General features: G+C 41.3%; 1 protein-coding gene across 1 annotated transcript in view; it reads right to left on the bottom strand.

The window, feature by feature from the left end:
• The window catches only part of LOC120534611 (tetraspanin-8-like), a 48278-nt gene extending 28274 nt beyond the window's left edge, over positions 1 to 20004 (bottom strand). Inside the window, exon 1 of the mRNA XM_039762200.1 lies at positions 19813 to 20004. Within this exon, the coding sequence (XP_039618134.1) occupies positions 19813 to 19872 (60 nt within the window). The 5' untranslated portion in view covers positions 19873 to 20004. The remainder of the gene's footprint in view (positions 1 to 19812) is intronic.
• Between the last annotated feature and the right edge of the window lie 265 nt (positions 20005 to 20269).

Here is a 20269-nt window from a genome sequence, read left to right as displayed (position 1 = left end):
CGATGGACTCCAAGCAAGGTGTAGAAACATCAAATGATCGGCAGAACAGAATTAAGCTCATCCAGACGTCATGGCATGCGAAAGGGTCGGAATACTTGAGTCAGAGATTTCAGTTTAATTTAACAAATCCACCTGCCGCAACCAAAACCGTCTAAAAATCCTACTTTCACTTTCATGGATGTATTTAGTATAAAGCAACAGCATAACAAAATGTGAAGGGATCTGAATACTTTCTGAAGTCACGGATTACTTTATAACCACTACACACATACACCTCAAGCAAACAGTTGGCATATAGGCACATTAAGTGAGTCACTTACGGTCAACAGTAAGGCTCATACAGAAACTGAAAAAAAGACCTTGGTGATTTATGATGCATCCAAGTGCTGTTATCCAAAAAATAGGAAATAGGAGGTTCCAAGTCGGAAATTTAATGCGAACGCCCTTTAGAGAGACACATCCCAGGAGGACAATTTTGAAAATACAAAGCTACCCAAATTAGCAGAGAAGGACAATAATTAAAACTGTCAAGTCAGTCAGAATTGGCATTTGGATTGCATCTTTCAAACAAAATAGGATGTGAACTCAAGCTTAGTTTAATTGTATTTTCACAACAATCTAACCCACATTTGTTTAATGCAGTCTGGGGATGGGGCGGGGGGACTAGTATCTTACATTTCATCCCAGTGCAAACTATAAATTTACATAAAGCAGGAACATCAGGCATCACAAGTACCATCTACAATTATTTCCTCAGAAATGTGAATGCAAACACACCATAGAGCTTGCTATGCTCGTCAAGACTGGGTTGTGAAATTCACCCCTCTCCTCTGGTGATGCCTGGTATGAGGATCCTGAATTGTGAGCTCTATATAAAAAAAGAAAAAGAAACATCACATCTGTGGATACCAAAACACATCTGGTTTAAGTTTTACTTGAAATGAGGACCACTAAGCAGCGTTATGTGCTAAGCTGGATAGTGGCTGGGAGACTGTCTCTCACCCTGCACTTTTGAGAAAGATTTTGGTCTTTCCACAGATATTTGGAAAGATTTTTTCCAGGGGTTAGCTATTCCAGTGGCATTAACTGTAATAGATGTGCATTGGGAGGCACGGAAACACTTAAAGAGGATGAAGGGGTCAAGCTAAGAATCCACAGGGTTAGGAGAGCTGCAGTTTGTCTTGTGTGTAAACTGGGCAGTACATTGACCCAGGAGAAACCAAGTCCTGGGCCAGTTCTGTCAGACCTCCTAAGTGAGCAGAAGCTCTGCAGTTCAGGTCACCATGCAGTTCTTTCAGTGACACATTGCCAAGTTCCACAGCGGCCCTGTACCTATAAAGCATCTTGCTATGCCCAACGGTCTTACTGAAAAAGGTTCGTTTCCCCAAACTCATCATTCGGTTTGCCATCAATTCATTGAACCCACCTACTTGAATTTGGGGCTGTAGGGAGCTTGAGACCAAACTTCACAACACTGGGCACAATGCAGAAACCAAACCTTCAGTGTGCACCATACTGTGTATACACAAACCCCCACTGCAGAAGACTCCACGCTTTCTTAAAGCACATCCACAGCACATTAACCACAAGGGGATTTCAGTCTGTCACGAGTCACACCAACACTAGCCATCTGGGGGTCAACCAGCCTAATCTGCATATTTCTGGAATATGAAGAATGTTTTCTCTCTATTGATTGTGATGTGCATGTTGCATGAAAATGACCCAAAACTGCACTTCTGACCCTTTTACCTCTTATTAAATAGCACACACAAGATTCTCAAAGCCAGTTTACACACTCTGGCATCCAGTAACTATCATGGCAGGATCAAGTTCAATGTGCAATTCACCTCAGACAGGGCACCAGTCCACCACAGTACATGGGGCAAAGTTAGAAATGCCACTAAGGATTTTGGGGATGAGAGGAAAAGCAGAGCTACTAGTGCAAACCTCACACAAAACGAGTGTAAATTAAATTAAATGGGACCATGAGGACATGGGAGCTGAAACCTTACTGCTGTTCCAACATGCCAGTTTCTACTTGTATTTTAGTTTTCTACATGCAGGGAAGAAATCTATGCTCACCAAGCACTCCCAAAAGGTAAGTGTGTGCACAGCCCTTAGGTTTACGAGATACATTTTGGGAAGTCGGACACTTTAAGCAACTCCAATTAATCCAATTCATGATTAGGTAGTATTGGCACAAGGCAGAAGCCAAACCAGATGGGACACCAATCTGTTACAGCACTCTGGGCGGCATATCATAAAATTCTTAAAGTTGGCAGCTTTGAGTGTTAGGCAGAAACAAACCACGTATAGAATTGCCAGTATGTCAAAGCACAAGAAAATTATCATTTTCTAACCCACTTAATCCTGAACAAGGTGGCAGGGTTTGTCAGCACGGAGTGAAAGGCAGGAGCAAACCCTGGACAGGGTGCCAGTCTATTGCAGTGCATACACACACAGAAACTATCCGTCCCTCACTATAGCCCAATTTGTATCACCAATCCACCTAATGTGCATGCCTATGGACTGTGGGAGGAAACCCATGCAGACACAAGGGACCAGGATGCCAACCCTGGTCTCCTTACTGCGAGGCAGCAGCACTACCACTGCATCAACGTGCTGCAGAATTACAGAATATAAATACAGCAGTAAAAATAAAATAAATGTACTGCACCCCAGACAATTTCAGCAGTTGATTCAATCTCACAAAAACCACCATGTAAAGAGACATGCCTCATCATGATTTTCACACTCGCAACAAAACCCCACAGAAAATATCAGGAGCAGAGATGGAAAGTAGTTTCAGCTGCCAGCAGAGTATTTGTATGCCGCGGTCCATAAGCTACGTCACTTAACCACCAAAACTCCAGGGAAGAACAGGTAAATGACAATACAGCCCACGTCTCTGCTCCCAAAAGTAACCATCATTTGAGGCCTGCTAAAACGGGAAAAGCAGCTGGACTGCAGCCTCCACCTTGCTGGATCTCGACCTGTTTGTTGCTCACTTTTAAGGTCTCTTCCACCTGCTAAGAGTCATTTCCTCCCCTTCTAAACTTGTGCAGTGGGTTGGTGGCACTGACACCATTTGCTTCTGTCATTTAACCTTTTCATGAACTACTGGACAACACATCTTTAGCTTATATAGTACCTTGTACAGAAAGACGTCAAAGGAGTTAGCTTTGTATAAGACTGCGGTAAATTATTTATTTATTTTTTATTTTTTTACATACACATGGCATTCGCACCTACCAGGTAAAGTTTGTGGTGGGTCTGCAAGTCAGCAAACATCCGCCACGGTGCCCTCTTTCAGCATGCTGTCAAACGAACCACACGCTGTGGTGCAACGTAAAGAGGCTTCGCTTCTGATGCCAGAGGTTCTATCCCAGAGTGTGTATGCCTGATGAGCCCAGAATTAGGGCGAAACACATGTCGCGTACTCTTTGCATTATTTGAAAGTAAACTATTCAATCATTCATGTCACACACACACACCCCACATTTATTTTTATTTTTTTATTTATTTTATTTATACATACACACACAAAAGTGTGTCAAATCAAGATTTTTCCCCTCTTTACCTATGAAGTGGTGTATATAGAGGACTAATTCTATTCATTCACACTTATATTTGAAACCATTTTGGCATTATGTATAAAAGCATTGTTACAATGTACACACATTGTGCACCAGAATGCTAATCTTTCTGCAACAGACAATTAGCCATAAAACATGAGAGAGAGAGAGAGAGAGAGAGAGAGAGAGAGAGAGAGAGAGAGATCCGAGTCAGATATCCGTGTGAACTAGTAAGCAGCCTGCCACCCCAGACTTCAGCTAAGCTTGTAGCTCAAAATTTTAGCTTGAACAACCTGTTCAGCAGTCTGGTGTAAACTAACTCGCCACCTTCTGTTTTTTTTTTCTTAATACGCATTTGCGCAAAGCTGACTGACTTTGCATAATGGCCTCCATTTCATGAAAGCAGAATTCCCTTGGGTTGTCATATCAAATTAAGCCACATGGCATACTATCAAGTGACAGTGTCATGGCTGCACTAAAAAAAAAAAACAACTTTTGCCAGCCCACTTACCACCTATAATTAACTTTGTGGTCCAGCTTCTTAAACCTCTAACACCCCCAACGTAATATGCAAGTAACTGTCTTTGTGATGATTGAGCTGCCCTGTGGGACATCCCGAGGGTTCGCGGGATGCCCTCAAGGTTGCTGGATATCATGGCCGGCCTGTACACTGGTACTGTGAGTGCTGTGCAGAGTGGAGGCAGGACCTCTGTGTTTTTCCCAGTTGATTCTGGGGTTCGTCAGGGGTGTGTTCTGCATCTACTCTGTTCAATGCGTGTATGGACTGGGTGTTGGGAAGTGTTGTGAGGTCCAGCAGCTGTGGGGCCGCTGTTAGTGAAGAGAGATTCACGGATCTTGATTTTGCTGACCATGATGTGATCTTTGTGGAGTCAATGGAAGCTCTGATCAGGGCGCTTGAGAGACTGAGTGAGGAATCCAAGTGTCTGGGCTTGCAAGTGTTCTGATAAAAAGCAAGATCCAGGCCTTTAATGACCTCTTGGGCACAGCCATCAGCACTGTGTCTGTCTGCAGAGAGAGTGTCGACCTCAGAGAGGTTTACTTACCTCAGCAGTGACATTCGTGTCTCTGGTGACTCTTCCTATGAAGTCAATAGACGGACTGGGAAAGCATGGGGGATCATGAGGTTGCTGGAGAGGGGTGTGTGGTGCTCCCGATATCTATGCCAAGGGACGACGGTCCAAGTCTTTAATCCTGGTGCTCCCAGTCTTGCTATATGGTTGCGAGACATGGATGCAATCCAGTGACCCGAGACAAAGACTGGACTCCTTTGGTACTTTGTCCCTTCGGAAAATACTCAGGTACCGTTTGGTTTAACTTTGTGCTAAATGAGCGGCTGCTCATGGAGTCCCGAATGAGGCACATTACCTGCATTGTGAGGGAGTGTCAGTTACGGCCATGTGTTGCGATTCCCCGAGGATGATCCAGCTCGTACGATCCTCATTGTTGGGGACCCGGGTGCCTGGAAAAGGCCAGGGGCTCACCCATGTAACACCTGGCTGTGGCAGATAGAGGGTAATTTCCGGAGGGTGAGACTGGACTGCATCTCCACCTGGGGGGTTGCCAACCAGGGTCCGGAGTTGTTTCTTCATCTAGTGGGTGCAGCAATGCACTGTACTGGTGCATGCTCCCCAACATGACTTGTTTTTGTGACTTAATTCACTCTAGACAAGAGACAGCTAAATATAGTTCAGAATTTTGGAGCTTATGGGACAGAAATAAAAGCTTACTCTTTACTATTTGTATAGTTCACCTTGGACAGATTTTCCTCCTTGCTTTAGCAGGAGTTAGTAATTTTGGGTTTGGAAAAAATTATGTACACTTAACTCTATCCGAAAGGACTTCATGCCAGTTTCATGAAAACAAACCAAATGACCTCACACTAAATTGCTCAAAAGTATGGATACCTAGCCAGTGAATATCAATTTTAAAAGTAGTAACAATAAAGCATGTACAAGGCCTGGAGGTGGTGTCTGAATATTGCAAGTTAAAAATAGGATCTCTATTTTGTAAATTTATCTAGTCCAATACAGGGCTTTGTGCTGCCTTGCACTGGACATTGAGGATTTAGAAATTCCCATTAAGTTCCCTTAATTGCAGGGATGGTGTCAGGAAGAGGAAAGCACAGACTGTGAACAACACACACACACACACGATACCTAGATCTAACTACTGTGCTCCACCACAAGCAGGAAACAAGATCATCAATTATCCAGTAATCAGATGCTTTGCTGTGAGAGTTTTGTCAAGAAAAAGCGCATTTTATACTGTACTTCAGTGTAATGCACAAAAGGAAAAAAACTGCACTAAAAAAAAGGTATTTTCATGCACATACACATTAAAAGATTTCAAACCACTCCCTTTCCTAAATGCTGTAAAAATGCTAAGAAAGCTTAAAGTTGTCCTAGAATCTGGACAAAGGAAAGGAAATGGAAACATCACTGATGTTAAAGGGCATGTGTTTCGCCAAATAAAGGACCCCATGTTTGTCCGTTCTGAGAAGAGACAGAACTGTTAAAGTCTTCCAGAAATTACAGAATTTATTCTTCCCTTTCTCCCCTGCACAATTCTTTGGGTGTGAGAAAAACTTGGAAAATGTTGGAAAATAAAGTGCATCGGTGTCTAAAAACTTTTTCATACAATGACACTGCTAACCTTGAACAGTGTTATGGTTCACCCAGGGTTAATGCCCTGGCATAAGTTTATCATTTTTGTTTGATATTTATGCTGTTTTATAAAGCCAAGGTCACATTACACTACTTCTGGCCATTGCGTTTCTCAGACTTGCCACCTGCCAGATCACATCAATTTACATGACTGAATATCATTGGGCAGGTCAAAGCCAGTCTCGTGAGACTGTAGACTGCAATGCTAACCACCACATTGTGTAATCTTTAGTAAAACTCAACTGATTAAGAGAAAAAAAAGCCACAAACAGAATTTATGGAAATTATGGCTTATTCCTAGCAACAAACTGTATGGTTTGTACACTGCGTGCATAAAAAACGATACAGAGACTGAAATCGCACACTGGCACAAGGGACCGTACTCCTACTTAAACACTCCAGCATACCGGATAAGAACTTCACATATTCACATCTCCACAACACCGGACTGTTTCTTCCCACAATTCTAAAAGATGTGCCTGTTAGCCCACAATAAGCCAGTGTGGTCCCATGCCCCGTGAGGAGGTGGTGCCCTTTCCAAGGCTAGTTTACCACCTTACACCAATGTTGCCAAGATAACTGGAGGCACCCCGACAAGCCAGAATTGATTTAGCAGGATCCATAAGTATTAGGAGATTGGAATTTTACTTAATAGATAAAACCATAACCAAAAATCTGCTCACTAATGAACACTTTTTGGGGCCATTTTTGAGTCCACCAACCAAGTCTGTTTAGTTAACTGCATGGATCTTCTGCAGATATTCGCAAAGCCACCCTTAGGTACATTCTAAAAAAAACAGACTGCCTAACTAGGGGTTGCAGGTTTTCCTTCCCGACACTTTCTTAATTTCTGCTCTTAACTTCTTTGCCGTTCATTTTGGTTGCCTTGTTCAAGATTAGATCCTCTGAATTGTTTCTTTTCATTAAAAGGCAGCCAAACATGAGATATGAAATGATCCTACAGGTGACCAAGGCAAGTCAGGGCCTCAAAATTCCAACCAATTTTTTAATTAGAAGCCGATTCTTATTGATGATTAAACTTAAATTCCATGGCTTGTTGGTACTCTCATTCTACCATCTCACTACATTTCCCAAACTGTTTATTTCCCTGCTTGCCGAGCATTGTCAATTTTTTGTGGACAAGAGTAGATCAACATTATGTAGACCTTCACCTTTCTTTATCTTCTTATAGGATACGCTACCATGGTTGTCCGTTTGTCTGTCCAGGATTTTAAATCACCTGTAACTGGCAAACCGTTTGATCTACTGACCTTAAATTTGGTACACATTTACTATATGATCTCTATTATCTGCTTTCGCTGTGATGATTGACCTCAAAGGTTATTCCTCTTTTTATTTAAATTGTAGAATCAACTCCCAGCAGCGGCCAGCAGGGCAGCCGTGCGGCACAAGTGTACGGGCACCGTTTTCATCCCTACCACCTTCGCCGCCACTTCCCCTTCATATCTTAAATCAAAGATAATTAAAAATTAAAGAAAACGTACAAATTGCAACACAAAACTAACTTAATCAGTTTTAATGTGAAAAGATGCAGACGAAAGAAGAGAAGAAGCACGCTGCTAGGGTGGAGGAAAGAAGAGCTGCTCAGGAAGCAGCAAGCACATCAACCTCTAAGCAAATGAATGCTAAACGTACAGAGAAATAGGATGAAAACTAGGAATGCTCAAGGCAAAGTATGCAGTATGCCATTACTGGTTTTCAAATATTCTTTGATGGACTCTGATTAACCAGTTGTATTTTGGCTCATTTTGTATGTTTGGCTGCTAATTAAGGACTTTGGTTATTTAATAGCAAGCCAATTAAAAAGAATGCAAGAGATGTGTGACACCAGGGGTCACTGTCGCTCCTCCAAACCCGCAGACAACACGTCCAGACACCAGGTAAAAGTCCCAGAAATATTAATTTCTCCTATAACATGCACAAAGCACCTCCACAATATACAATAAATCAATAATAAACAAAACAAATCAATCCTCCTCTCCACCCAGCAGCTCTGTCACAATCCCTCCCAACTCCGGCTCCGTCTGCTGGGTTTCCCACAGTCCTTTAAATAGTGCTCGACCCAGCAGTGCTTCTATTCTTCTGTCCATGTGATTCCGTAGCACTTCCGGGTCAAATAAAAACTCTTATTTTTCCTTCAAAATAGAAAACCCTTTGTCCCCCTGCTGCGTCCTCCAATGGCACCCACGGCAACCAGCTGGGGTGTGAAGTCGCATTCCATCTCCCATGATCTAATATTAGAGATGGACACCTTGGACCAAATTCTACATCCGTTTTACTCCTCACTTTTTTGCCATTATGTATTTATTGAAAATCAGCTGCAATAACATTCTCAATCCCACTTAATTCAGTTTAGGGTCATGGGGGATGGAGCCCATCCTGGCAGCAACTGTTAATTCTGAAGGAGGCCAAAGTGCACTGCAGAGTTACCTCACTCCCATAGCCAACTATTAAAAGGACTAAATGCATGACACATATGCAGTTAACGACAAGAGGGCTCCAAACACCTTAAAATGTATGGGCTACTTTCAGAGAAAGAAAACACTAAATGTGACTCTGCTAAATGACCCAAGTAGGGAAGTGCAAACATTTTCACTAGTTCAGTGCTTACCATCATGCAAGTTGCTATATTAATAACCACTCAGGCTTTTCAGTGGATAAGCAATGGTTTCTGGACTAACTGCTTTTGAAATTCTTTGAGTAAAATGGGCATGACGGCTGCAGTGACATGTGCAGTGTAGTAGGCAGTGTGGTAGAGTTTATACCTGGAGGTTGTTTGTTCAGATCCCAATACTGACACCATGTAACCCTGAGCAAGTCACATCACCTGCTTGTGCTCCAATTGAAAAACAAAAGAAACATAACCAATTGCAAAGCTGCATTGGGAAGCACTCCACTGTATGAAAGAAGCTTCCCTCTTTTTAGGTCACAAATCCGAGTTATCCCTTATATAAAATATGGGGAAAGTAACTTATATGGTTAGGAGAGCTAAAAGCGGTCACCTTTTGTTGAAGTGGCTATCTGGGATTTTGGCTACAATAGTTAACTTCCCTAGGATCCTGTTTGAGACATCCCAGCAGCACTAGGTATAAGGCAAATATACTTCCTGTACACAGTGCCAGCCAATAGCACAATTCTAAACTTTATTGATTTTTATGTAATCACTTATTCATCAGCACACTGGCTCACTTAGCAAATATGCAAGTGCGAATGCCTCAGGTTAAAAAAAAAAAAAAAAGTTAAACTTGCTTTAGAAAAAAGTCGACCAAGTGTTAAAAATAGAATAGCAGCTTACACGAGGTAAGCTCATTAAATGTGCACTTCCTATTCTGAAGTTCCTCTGAATCGCCCATTTCCAAACATTTTCAGAGTCATAGGGTGGTTATTTACTTGAAGCCCATCCTGGCAGCAATAGATGGGATGCCACTCCTTTAGAGGACATAATCACACTGGCCTATTTTTGATTGTCAAACTCCCAAATCAGACAAGATGCACATCGACCCTCGGGCACGGACTTGACCATCTACTCGTTTAATGTGGACTGACTGCATTAAACAACAACAACAAGTGAGCCAACAACAAGTTACTAACCCATATTTGGGTACAGTGAGTAAGTGAGAGTCTGATGCTCTTAATGCACAAGTAGGAGTGTATGGAAGCAGCAGCTCAGATAGATGAGGGGTTAAACCATGAAGGGCTTTAAAAGGTGAGAAGAATAAATTTATATTTGATTCTTGAAGACTGGTAACCAATGCAAATCATATTGGATAGGAGTGCTGTGAGCAGATTTTTTTTAGTGTGTATAAGTAGACGAGCAGCAGAATTCTGAACATATTGTAAACTATTGATATATTTAGTCGGGAGGCCATAAAACAATGCATTGCAATAGTCCAGACAGGTAGTGAAGAAAGCATGAATGAGTGTTTCAGTATCTTTCACACTGAGGAAAGAATGCAGATGAGCAATGTTGTGAAGATGACAAAAAGCTGTCTGTACTATTGAGCTAATGTGTGGTTGAAAAGTAAGAAGCGGATCAAAGATGACACCCAAATTATGGACTGATGCTGAGGGTTCAACCAGGATTCCATTAATGTCAATTTTTACCCCACAAAAGGTGGTGGGGACAGATTTGGTACCAATTAATCAGATTTCTGTTTTATCAGGATTAAGATGTAAAAAATTATCTGTCATCCAATCATTGATTTCCCAAATGCAATCAGTCAGTGCAACAGGTGAAGATGGTGCAGTTGCACCAACACTTATATAAAGTTAAGTCATTAGCATAGCAGTGAAGCGTAGACCATACTGACAAATAATATCACCCAACATCTATATGGGAGCATATAGATGTTAGAGGATTGGACCGAAAACTGACCCTTGAGGGATACCTTGTGTGAGTGAAGTAGTGGCAGAGGTTTTCCCTAATGAAAACATAATACTGGCAATCACTGAGGTATGATGTGAACCAAGTAAGAGCAGCACCAAGGATACCAACAGCTAAAAGTTGGGAACAACAAAATGTCATGGTTAACTGTATCAAACGCTGCACTTAAGTCAAAGAGAACTAGAATAGCGGCCATCCCAGAATCTACAGTCATAAGTAAGTCATTAACTGGTTTACTTAAGGTAGCCAAAGTTATGTAGGGCTCTGAATCCAGATTGAAAAGGCTAAAGCAAGTCATGCTGCTCAAGTTAATGATTTAAACTTGCAACAACCTTTCCTGAGATCTTAGCCATAAAATGTAAGATTAGAGATTTGGCAATTTTAGCTGTAACAAATCTAAGCCAGGTTTTTTTTTTAAAAAAAAAAAAAAAGACAGGGGTTATAGCAGCAGTTTTTAAAATCACAGGTGCAGAAATTACAGTTTATAAAGTGAGAAACTAGAGAGGAAAGTTTATCAGTACAACCCTTAACCAGTAAAGAAGGGGCAGGGTCTAAGTGGCAAGTAGATTGATTTAATTTAGATATTACTTCAGCAATACAAGTTGATGTAATGGACTTAAATTTAGATAAATAAACTGAAGATTTAGAAGTAGAAACGGTCAACTGAGATGAGGAACGGTTGGTACAGAAACCTTGATATATGGTCATAATTTGACTGAAAATACTCCAAAAATATATTACAGTGCTCAACAGAGGATAAAGGATTTTTTTTTTATCTTGTGCTCCTCCAACTTTGATCACCACATTGAGGAACACATAACAAATCAAACATTTTGTTTGCAACCTAATCAATCAATGAACATTTTATTTTATTTATTTAATTTTTTATTTTTTATTTTTTTTTTTAAGTCAAGGGTCAATATTAAAGGAGGTGGCCTATGGCACCACCAAGACCAAAATTGGATGACCACACTCACAAGTGACAAACTCAGGGTAAAACCCTTCAACCTGAGTGTTAAATACACCAGCTATTTTGCAAATGCACTGAATTAGCATCATTTTGCACCAAAAAAAGCTTTACACAGTTTTTATAGAGCCTTGGTGGCAATTACTCCTAATCCATTAACTGCTTTTTGGTGTAAGCAGGATGGCATCAAAGTGCATAGGGAGAAATTGACAGTGAGGCCCGATAACACTCTACTAGCATTCAGACTGATCTGGCTTAGCTGGGAGGTTTGTAGAAAACCTCCATGGGTAAGCAACATTTTATATGATTTCAAATTAAAAAAATACAGATTTCCTTAGGGGATATGTCAAACTTTTTAGAATAAGCATGGACTCTCAGGTTATTAAAATTCCATTTAAAAAAAAATTAAAAAAAATGTCCCCATCTCTCCTATCTCTTTTTGAATCTTGTTTCGCTCATCATTGTATTTATGTTTTCACTTTGATTGAATCTTATTTTATATGATTGAGTAGAATACCACTGTCATTTTCTTCATTTCTGAAAATATAAAAAGGCACTATCATGAATTCAATAACAAGGGGCATTCAAGATTGCAGCCGTGCAATGCAGGACATCTTGAAGCAAGGTTTCACATGATCAGGGCACTGCAGTAGAATTTCGAAATTCTCAACTGGCAGACCACAGCAACTGCAAACTGGCAGTGTCACTTCCTCTAAGCTGATCCTCAACCCGAGATAATCCACCAGACAACCTCAGCCTCCTAAGTCCAACCATGCCTTCCCTCTTTGTTAACCTCTGACAATTCCAACACAATATTCCCAATTTTCTGATGACACCAATATTGTATTTCAGATCATTAAAAAAGACTTGCCAGAACACCAACATCAGCTAAACCAAAGAGCTGGTAATAGACTTCAGAAATCAGGTATTACAATGAACTCCCATCTACTTTGGATGCAGAGAAGACTAGAACTTTTAAAATGCTTGGAGTAATATCATTAACCAAACAAAATGGGCACAATTCATCTTGGCTATCAGCAAGGCAGATTACCAGCATCTTTATGTTCTCAGATAGAAAGGAAGGAAAGCCTGGAAGTCCCCGCCTATGTGCTCCAGCTTGTACAAGTACACAGTTGTTTAATGGCTCCTTCTCAGCCTAGTGTTGTAAGACACCACAGAGGATTGTGAACTCAGTGCAAAATACTAATGGAGTGCCATACAATTTTTTAAGCCTACTTGATCCTGAGCAGGTCCATGACAGCCTGGAAACCTCTCTCAATGAGTATACAGCTCCCCAACATCCAAGACCTATCAAATACAGCCTCAGAACAGCAAACTATTGATCTGAGCCACTGTTATGTTGTGTAATAATAATTATTCACATTGTGCTTTTCTCCCTACTCAGTGCTTCACATAGTGAGTGGGGAGTCACAAAACACCTCTGGATGTGTAGTATCCACCTGAATGATGTAATGGTAGCCACCACACATTAGCTGTTAGGTGCTGAAGGGATGAAAGAGATAGCCAGTTAGAGACAGAAGATGATTAGAGGGCCAGAATGACTAAGCAGTGATGGGCAATTTAGCCTACTGTAGTCATTGGGATACACCTGCTCTTTACAAAGGATGCCCATGGATCCTTTATGACCACAGCGAGCCAAGACCTTGGTTTTATGTCTCATCCAAAGGACGGCACCATATTTACAGCCCATCACTGCACCGCGGCATTGGGAATCACATAAAGACCACCAGTTAAGCATCCCTGATGGCTTCACAAACATATCTTATGGCAGCAACCCAAGTGTTTCCCTAGATGGTCTCCCATTACTGGCATAGTCCCAACATGCTTAATTTCTAACCCCTCAAAAACAGCTTTCACCTACAGGTCATTAGGCTGTTAAAATCACTGCAAGAGCATAACCAATGTGCATTTCTTGAAGACCTCATTATACGTCATAAAAAGAAATGGCAAGGCTGGGGTAGTTGTGTATTTCCACAGGCACAGAGAAGCCCAATTGGACCCTCTGGGGAGCAGAATGACTTGGTTATTAGAATCAAAAACCTTGAGCAGTTGAACAAGCATGTATATGAAGATACAAGTTGAATACAAGGTCACATATTTGGGTTAATTTAGATAGAATTAATCATCAACTGTTACTTCTATTCATTTGCTATATCCTCCCTTTTCATTTTTGACTTGGTTCCAATGTCATGAGCATTTCCCTCAGATACCTGAACTTTCTTGGAAGACAATTCCGCTCTGTGAAATGTTCAGACAGGGAACTAATTACTTAAAATGATTTAAGTTTCTCATGACTTGATGCACAAATTGGTAGAAAGTGTTTTAAATTGCATTTTGAGATGTTTCAGGTAAGAGACAGCTGTAATACTCACTTGATTAGCACATGAAAGAATTTCACTGTACTTTTGCACATGACAAAACTGACCTAATAAATAGCTTATCCAGAAATCTCTGTAAATTGAATATTTTTTCAGAAAGATTTTATTTGGTGCCAAATTAGAACTGAGGGGTGCTGAATTTGACCTGGCATTAATGGTGCCTGACAGTGTGCAGTCACTCTCAAGGTGACATGTTTTGAGCTTGTGTGACCAAAATGACACACTTTAGTCCTTAATGCTATTTTCACAACTATATTCCAGTAGTCTTAATCCTACTTAAGTTTCAGGTCTTATAAAGTGATGGAAGATAAACATGACAAAATGATGATCTGCAAAGATTTTTGGTTTATTTTGCTACATCCATACTATGAAAAAGACATTTAAATAATTAAACAATCACATTTACCTCAAAATGTTTAATACACAAGTCTTCGACAACACCATTGCTAAGAGTGGCTCTGTGCTATAGTTATGCTGCAATGTTAATCCCCATTTTATCATTCTTCTTCCTCTTCACATAATGCACAGCACCCTAGCAGAAGGCAATCATACTTGGCATCATAGGCTTCTGTTCACAACATGGAGCAACAGTGGACCGAGCATCAGTCAATGGCAGGATGCATTTTATAAAATGAATCACATTTTCACCGGATTGCACTCAAATAATTAAAACTCTTTTCTTGAGGAAACTGTCAATTTAATGCCTTCTATGCTCACATGTAGGGCAAGAGCAGTCACAATTACCTTAAATTGGTGGGTGAGCAAAACAAATGCTTGCGTTCCTTTTAAAATGAGTAGGACTTCAAAAGGATAAAGGTGTGGTCATTCTCAAAGCATCAAAATACAAATTAGAAAAGCCCATCTCTACTATTTATGTTCCTTTGGCATGAAACAGTGCCATGCCCATGGGTCACCACCCACATTAACACCCACCAAAACACCTAATAACACTGAAAATAGATTTGTGGCATCTGCTTATTCTTAATGTTTGGTAACTTTGCGCTGTATTGGAAAAATAGTCAACAGTTCACAAGTGGTTCATATCTCTGCAAGTTTGGTTTTAAGGCAATAAAGTCAAAGTCAGCTCTGAGGTGCACTACAGTATGGCCTATTTTCTCTGCAAATCAAAAACACTTAAGACTGACTTCTAACTGTGCATGTAATATGAAAGGAGCCGGACTATTTAGGATAGAGCTTGATAGCCACTGCCATCACAGAAATAGAAAGTACACCATTAACAACGGACTTTGCAGTACATCATAACATACAAAAAACACACTCACACCCAATGTTGAAAACTGAACATCTAAAATTATAACAGATCATCAACTTCATAAATCCGGGACAGTTTGTGCAATGACCCCAACAGCCCACTTCACCTAGTGCTTTAGAGTTTAAACTATACTTGACAGACTACAGTGTATTTCAGTCTGAGCTTTCTTATATCAGTAAAAGTAATAAACCAATAATGTTTCCTATCTGCAACAGGTGTGTACCTGCAACAGTTTAGTAAGTGAATGGATTGAAGTGGACTGGCATGGTCCATGGCCCAATTACTGACATGGGCAGCTGGGCAAGTGCTCTGGGTGCTGGACTCCCCTTGCATGCTTTCTCAGTGGTTGAGCCCTCACATCTGCATTTGCCATTGGGATCATAAAAATAAACACACACTCTCATAAATACATTGAACAGAGTAGAAGCTGTTCAATGCTAATATGAACTAGGTATTGGGCAAAGTCATGGGGTCCAGTGGCTGTGGGGCATCTGTTGGCAAAGAAAGATTCACTGATCTTGACTTTAGATTAGACTGAGCAAGGAGTCCATGTGACAGGGCTAGTGAGTGAACTGGAGAAAAACCAAGATCCAGGCCTTTAATGACCTCTTGGTCACAGCCATCAGCAGTGTGTCTGTTTGCGGAGAGAATGTCAACCTTGTTGAGAGGTTTACTTACCTTGGCAGTGACATTCATGTCACTGGTAACTCTTCCTATGAAGTCAAACGGTTTGGGAGAGCATGGAGGGTTATGAGGTCGCTGGAAAGGGGTGTGTGGCGCTACCAATATCTATGCAAAAGGACGAAGGTCCAAGTCTTTACAGTCCTGGTTGCTTCCTGTCTATCTATATGGTTGCAAGACATGGATGCTATCCAGTGACCCAAGATGAACTGGACTCCTTCGGTACTGTGTCTCTTCGGAGAATCCTTGTTTACTGCTGGTTTGACTTTGTGTTGCTCACAGAGTCCCGAACAAGGCACATAACCTGCAGTGTGAGCGAGCGTCAGTTACGGCACTACAGCCATGTGGCGCAATTCCCACTGGGTGATCCGGCTCACAGGACCCTCGTTGAGGACCGGAGTGGCTGGACCAGGCCAACAGGATGCCTACGTCACACCTGGCTGTGACAGATTTAGGGTCATTTCCAGAAGGTGGACCTGGACTGCGTGTTTGCCTGGAAGGTTGCCAACCAGGATCCTGGTGGTTTCATCATTTGGTGGGTGCGGCAATGCGCTGTACCAGTACATGCTCCCCAACCTGACCTGACACGCATACATCAAAAACCCTAAAGAAAAACAACAGTAACTTCTAAAGAACCATTTTGACCTGTGTTTTCAAGGGAGATGACACGGGCAAACCATTTCCGAAAGAACCATCCACGTAAAAAGTTTCCAGAAAGAACCTTTTAGATCTTTAACAGGCTCCATGAACAACAAATAAATGGTAAAGATTTGTCAAAGGGAGCTCGATTTTAAAAAGGACACTTGCGACATATAACAATTTCTTCTGTCAATGTTGTTCTTCAGTTCATTTTTAAAAGGAGACAATTATGTAATGTCATCAGGAATGTGTACCTGTTGGGAAATGTCCCTCTGTGTTGTTTCTTTGAGGAGCCAATCATGAAAATTCTCGGATGAAAATGCATACAGTGGATGGCTTTATTGCTACAACATGACAAGTCTATCCTCTGTACCATAATAGACGTTTCACAGCACAGCAGAAAACATGTGATCACCTCCCGATTGATCAATAGGAGTTGAAACACAGAATCAGCTTGAAGGAGTGCTCATATGTGACAAATGCAAGCCAGCCACAGCCATAGGAGCCCATAAGAAAATCATATCACGTTGAATGTATCTAATACCTTGCAAGAAGCGACTTGACTCTCTTGCGATTTGTGCTGACCAATTGGAGCTCACAAGTTGGCCTAAACATTGTATGGTACATGACCCCCCAAATCTACAAACGTTGCCACATTAAAAAAATAAGCATCAAATGGGTAACTTACTGTATATATCTTAGGAAAGATTTAGGGCATTGTACAATACACTGGCGTAGTGGTTAAGACTTTCAACTTCAAACCCTGAGTTTGTGGGTTCAGAACACTCTACTGACATTGTGCGACCATGAGCAAGTCACTTCACTTCTCTTTAATTTGGAACAAAAGAAGTGTAACCAATTGTATATCAACTGTTGCAAGATGCCTTAGAGAATGTCACCAAAATATAGAAGAGGATAATAAAACAGCATTCGTTACAGGCTGTGTGATGGGGCAGGACCAGTCAGAAGTGTTCATGCATTGGGTCACTGACGATTACTGTTATCACTGCACCTCCTCGATATAAAATAGGGAAACCACTGCGATTTATCTGAAAAGAACTTTAGAATTTAGAATGGAGTCAAACTGTAGAAATGAGGAAACTGGTGCACTTGTGATTGTTGACAAGAACGGGTAATTCTGATGAATAAATGCAAACATAATTCATCAGCCTCAAACCCACTTAAATCAAAGGGTCGCCTTTGGGGAACGCTTGTATCTATGTTGACAGAACTGGAAACAAGCCAGGTAACAACCGCAGTACACCACAGACCATTATTTCCTAATGATTAAAAAAAATAAGACATTAACCAATTCAAAACAATAAAAGTTTCACCCACATTCTAACACTGATTAAGGTCGCGGGGCTCAACACTGTGTCGGAAGGAGCAGCAACCCCAAACCAGGCACCAACCCATCTTGGGGTCCATTATCAATTACCTCTCTTTTATTAAATCAAGGGAGGAGAATGCCGTTTAATTCGATTCGCACAGACTCCCAATAGGCAGCGTCGCACGATTACACCTCACGGCCATGGTGCTTGCCGAGGCAGCATTGCAAACTCTTGCACCACCATGCTACACACTTATTCCAGAGAACTTTGGGTAAATTTATATAAAAGCTGCATGCCATCTATCACCAAAATAAAGTGTTTTAAAAAGTTGGGGTTGTTACCATACAGAAAAAGTTATAAAAATGGTGCTTTATGAAATGTCAATAAGGAATCACACAACCCAGTCTATAAATTAAACTTTGCGGTTCCTTATTAAAGAAATTTTTGGGGCTTTGAAAAGGTTCCTACTCTGTGCAAAGCTGACATACATAGCAAGCTACAGGATACTAACAGATTAAAATAACCTAGACTAAGGTTATTGTAAGAAGCAGGAGTCCATTTTAAAACAATAACTCGTTGGGTTCCACAAACCTGCTACCATCTGTTTACGGTTGTTTGTTGAACCCGTTACTGATGTAAATAAAAAGTTTCTTTCTATGTGGATGGTGCTTTTGGGAACCAAACTGAATCTCCCCCTACTGCATCACTCCGAAAACCCACTTTGGCTCCTTTATTTAAGTGTGAAGTCCCGTTCTTCAGGCTCCCAGTCTGAACTTGTTTGAGCTGGTCGGAAATACAAGATACAGTAGCAGGTGAATAGGCCGACTCCCGCCTCGCACGTCACAGAAGCAGGTTGTTAGAAGTACGTGCAAAACAAAGCTGATAAAATGTCGATTGCGACTTTAAGTCGAAAAGTTAACAAGACAGGTTTATTTTAAAATAACAGAGGAGTAAATGTTTATACTTTATAGCATATCTTCGGGAAACTGTATAATGTGCCTCGCCCCGAAACTATTTCCCTCTTCTCCACCTCCACAAAGCCCCTCTCCTTTCCCGTAGAGAAACCGACACCATTCTCGCAGAGTGTATATACAGTACTGTATCCAATTAGAGAGTGGACACCAGCGGGCGCTGTACACCCTGGCAACAATCCTAAAATGTTACGATTTATTCTGCCGCGTGATTACTCGTGAATTTCATATAGTATGCACACACTTCGTCGTCTTCTGAAGGCTTTTGCGGTGAAAAGAGTGAAATTGGGTCACACGAAGACCAAGAGAACCAAAAATGTCAATATTTCCTAACCGTGTCGATTACCCGAAATGAATCAGGAATCGTGAAGAATGAGTTCAAGTATGCCAGACAGTTTACATTTAGCTAAAAATAAAGGATCCAGCGAAGTCACCCCAATGGAGCTTCAAGACGCGCTCGAGGAGTTCACCTGAAAACTCCCCGAGCGCCACAAAGCGCAGTGTTGCACGTGTGTTCAGGTTTTTAAATGACTAAAACTGTGCATTACACACAATTAGTTTAGATATAGGCAGAGCATAGTAGCATTAAAAGTGTGATAGTTAATCAAACCGGCCTAAAAAATGTAACCGGTGCTTTCTTTAAAGCACCAATTAAAAAGTGTATATATAAGCACACTAACCTAGCCATTGTTGGAGCAGGCTCTTTCCTCAAAAGTTTCATATTTTATTTGGAGGTACTGGTTGTATATTTAAAGACACTAGAACCATAAGCTGAAATCACGGAGACCCCCTGTCTCACCACCAAGTAAGCTGCCACCACACCTGCGTAAACAGAGAGCGCCGTTTCGGCTTTCTGAAGAGTATAGAAGCGAGCGCGAAATGCTTACCCAAAACAAGAAGTTAAAGAAGAACATGGAATACTTCATACAAGAGCTCACTCCAGCCATGGTTTCGGTATCCGAGGGATTCTATCTAAGAATTTTGTTAGGCGTGTAACTTTTCTCAGTGCGACTTCTCCGTCTGAGGCTTCTGAAGTGAATGAAGTAGATTGTCGGCTGCTGCTGGGTGAGGCCGGTAAGTGAGTGGTTAGCGTAGGGGCGGGGCAATCGAAAGACCAAGTACAGTGCTGTATTAGCGTGTTGGCGCAGCGCGCGTTCAAGTCGACAAATCGGTGACCCGACACTTTTCAACCTGAAGAGGCGTTTCAGCGGCCCCTCGACCTTGCTCATGACAAAACGGGTGTAGAAAATGGATGGATGGAAGGAGACGTGCAGCGGCCACGATCATGGCTTGAATTCAATCAGCTGTACTTGAGTCAAACAAGCATTTAGAATTAAAAAAAAA

Source organism: Polypterus senegalus, chromosome 8 (genome assembly GCF_016835505.1).
Source record: "Polypterus senegalus isolate Bchr_013 chromosome 8, ASM1683550v1, whole genome shotgun sequence".
NCBI classification, from domain to species: Eukaryota; Metazoa; Chordata; class Cladistia; order Polypteriformes; family Polypteridae; genus Polypterus; species Polypterus senegalus.
Note: the sequence above shows the minus strand (reverse complement) of the source record. Positions and strands in the feature narration are given on the sequence as shown.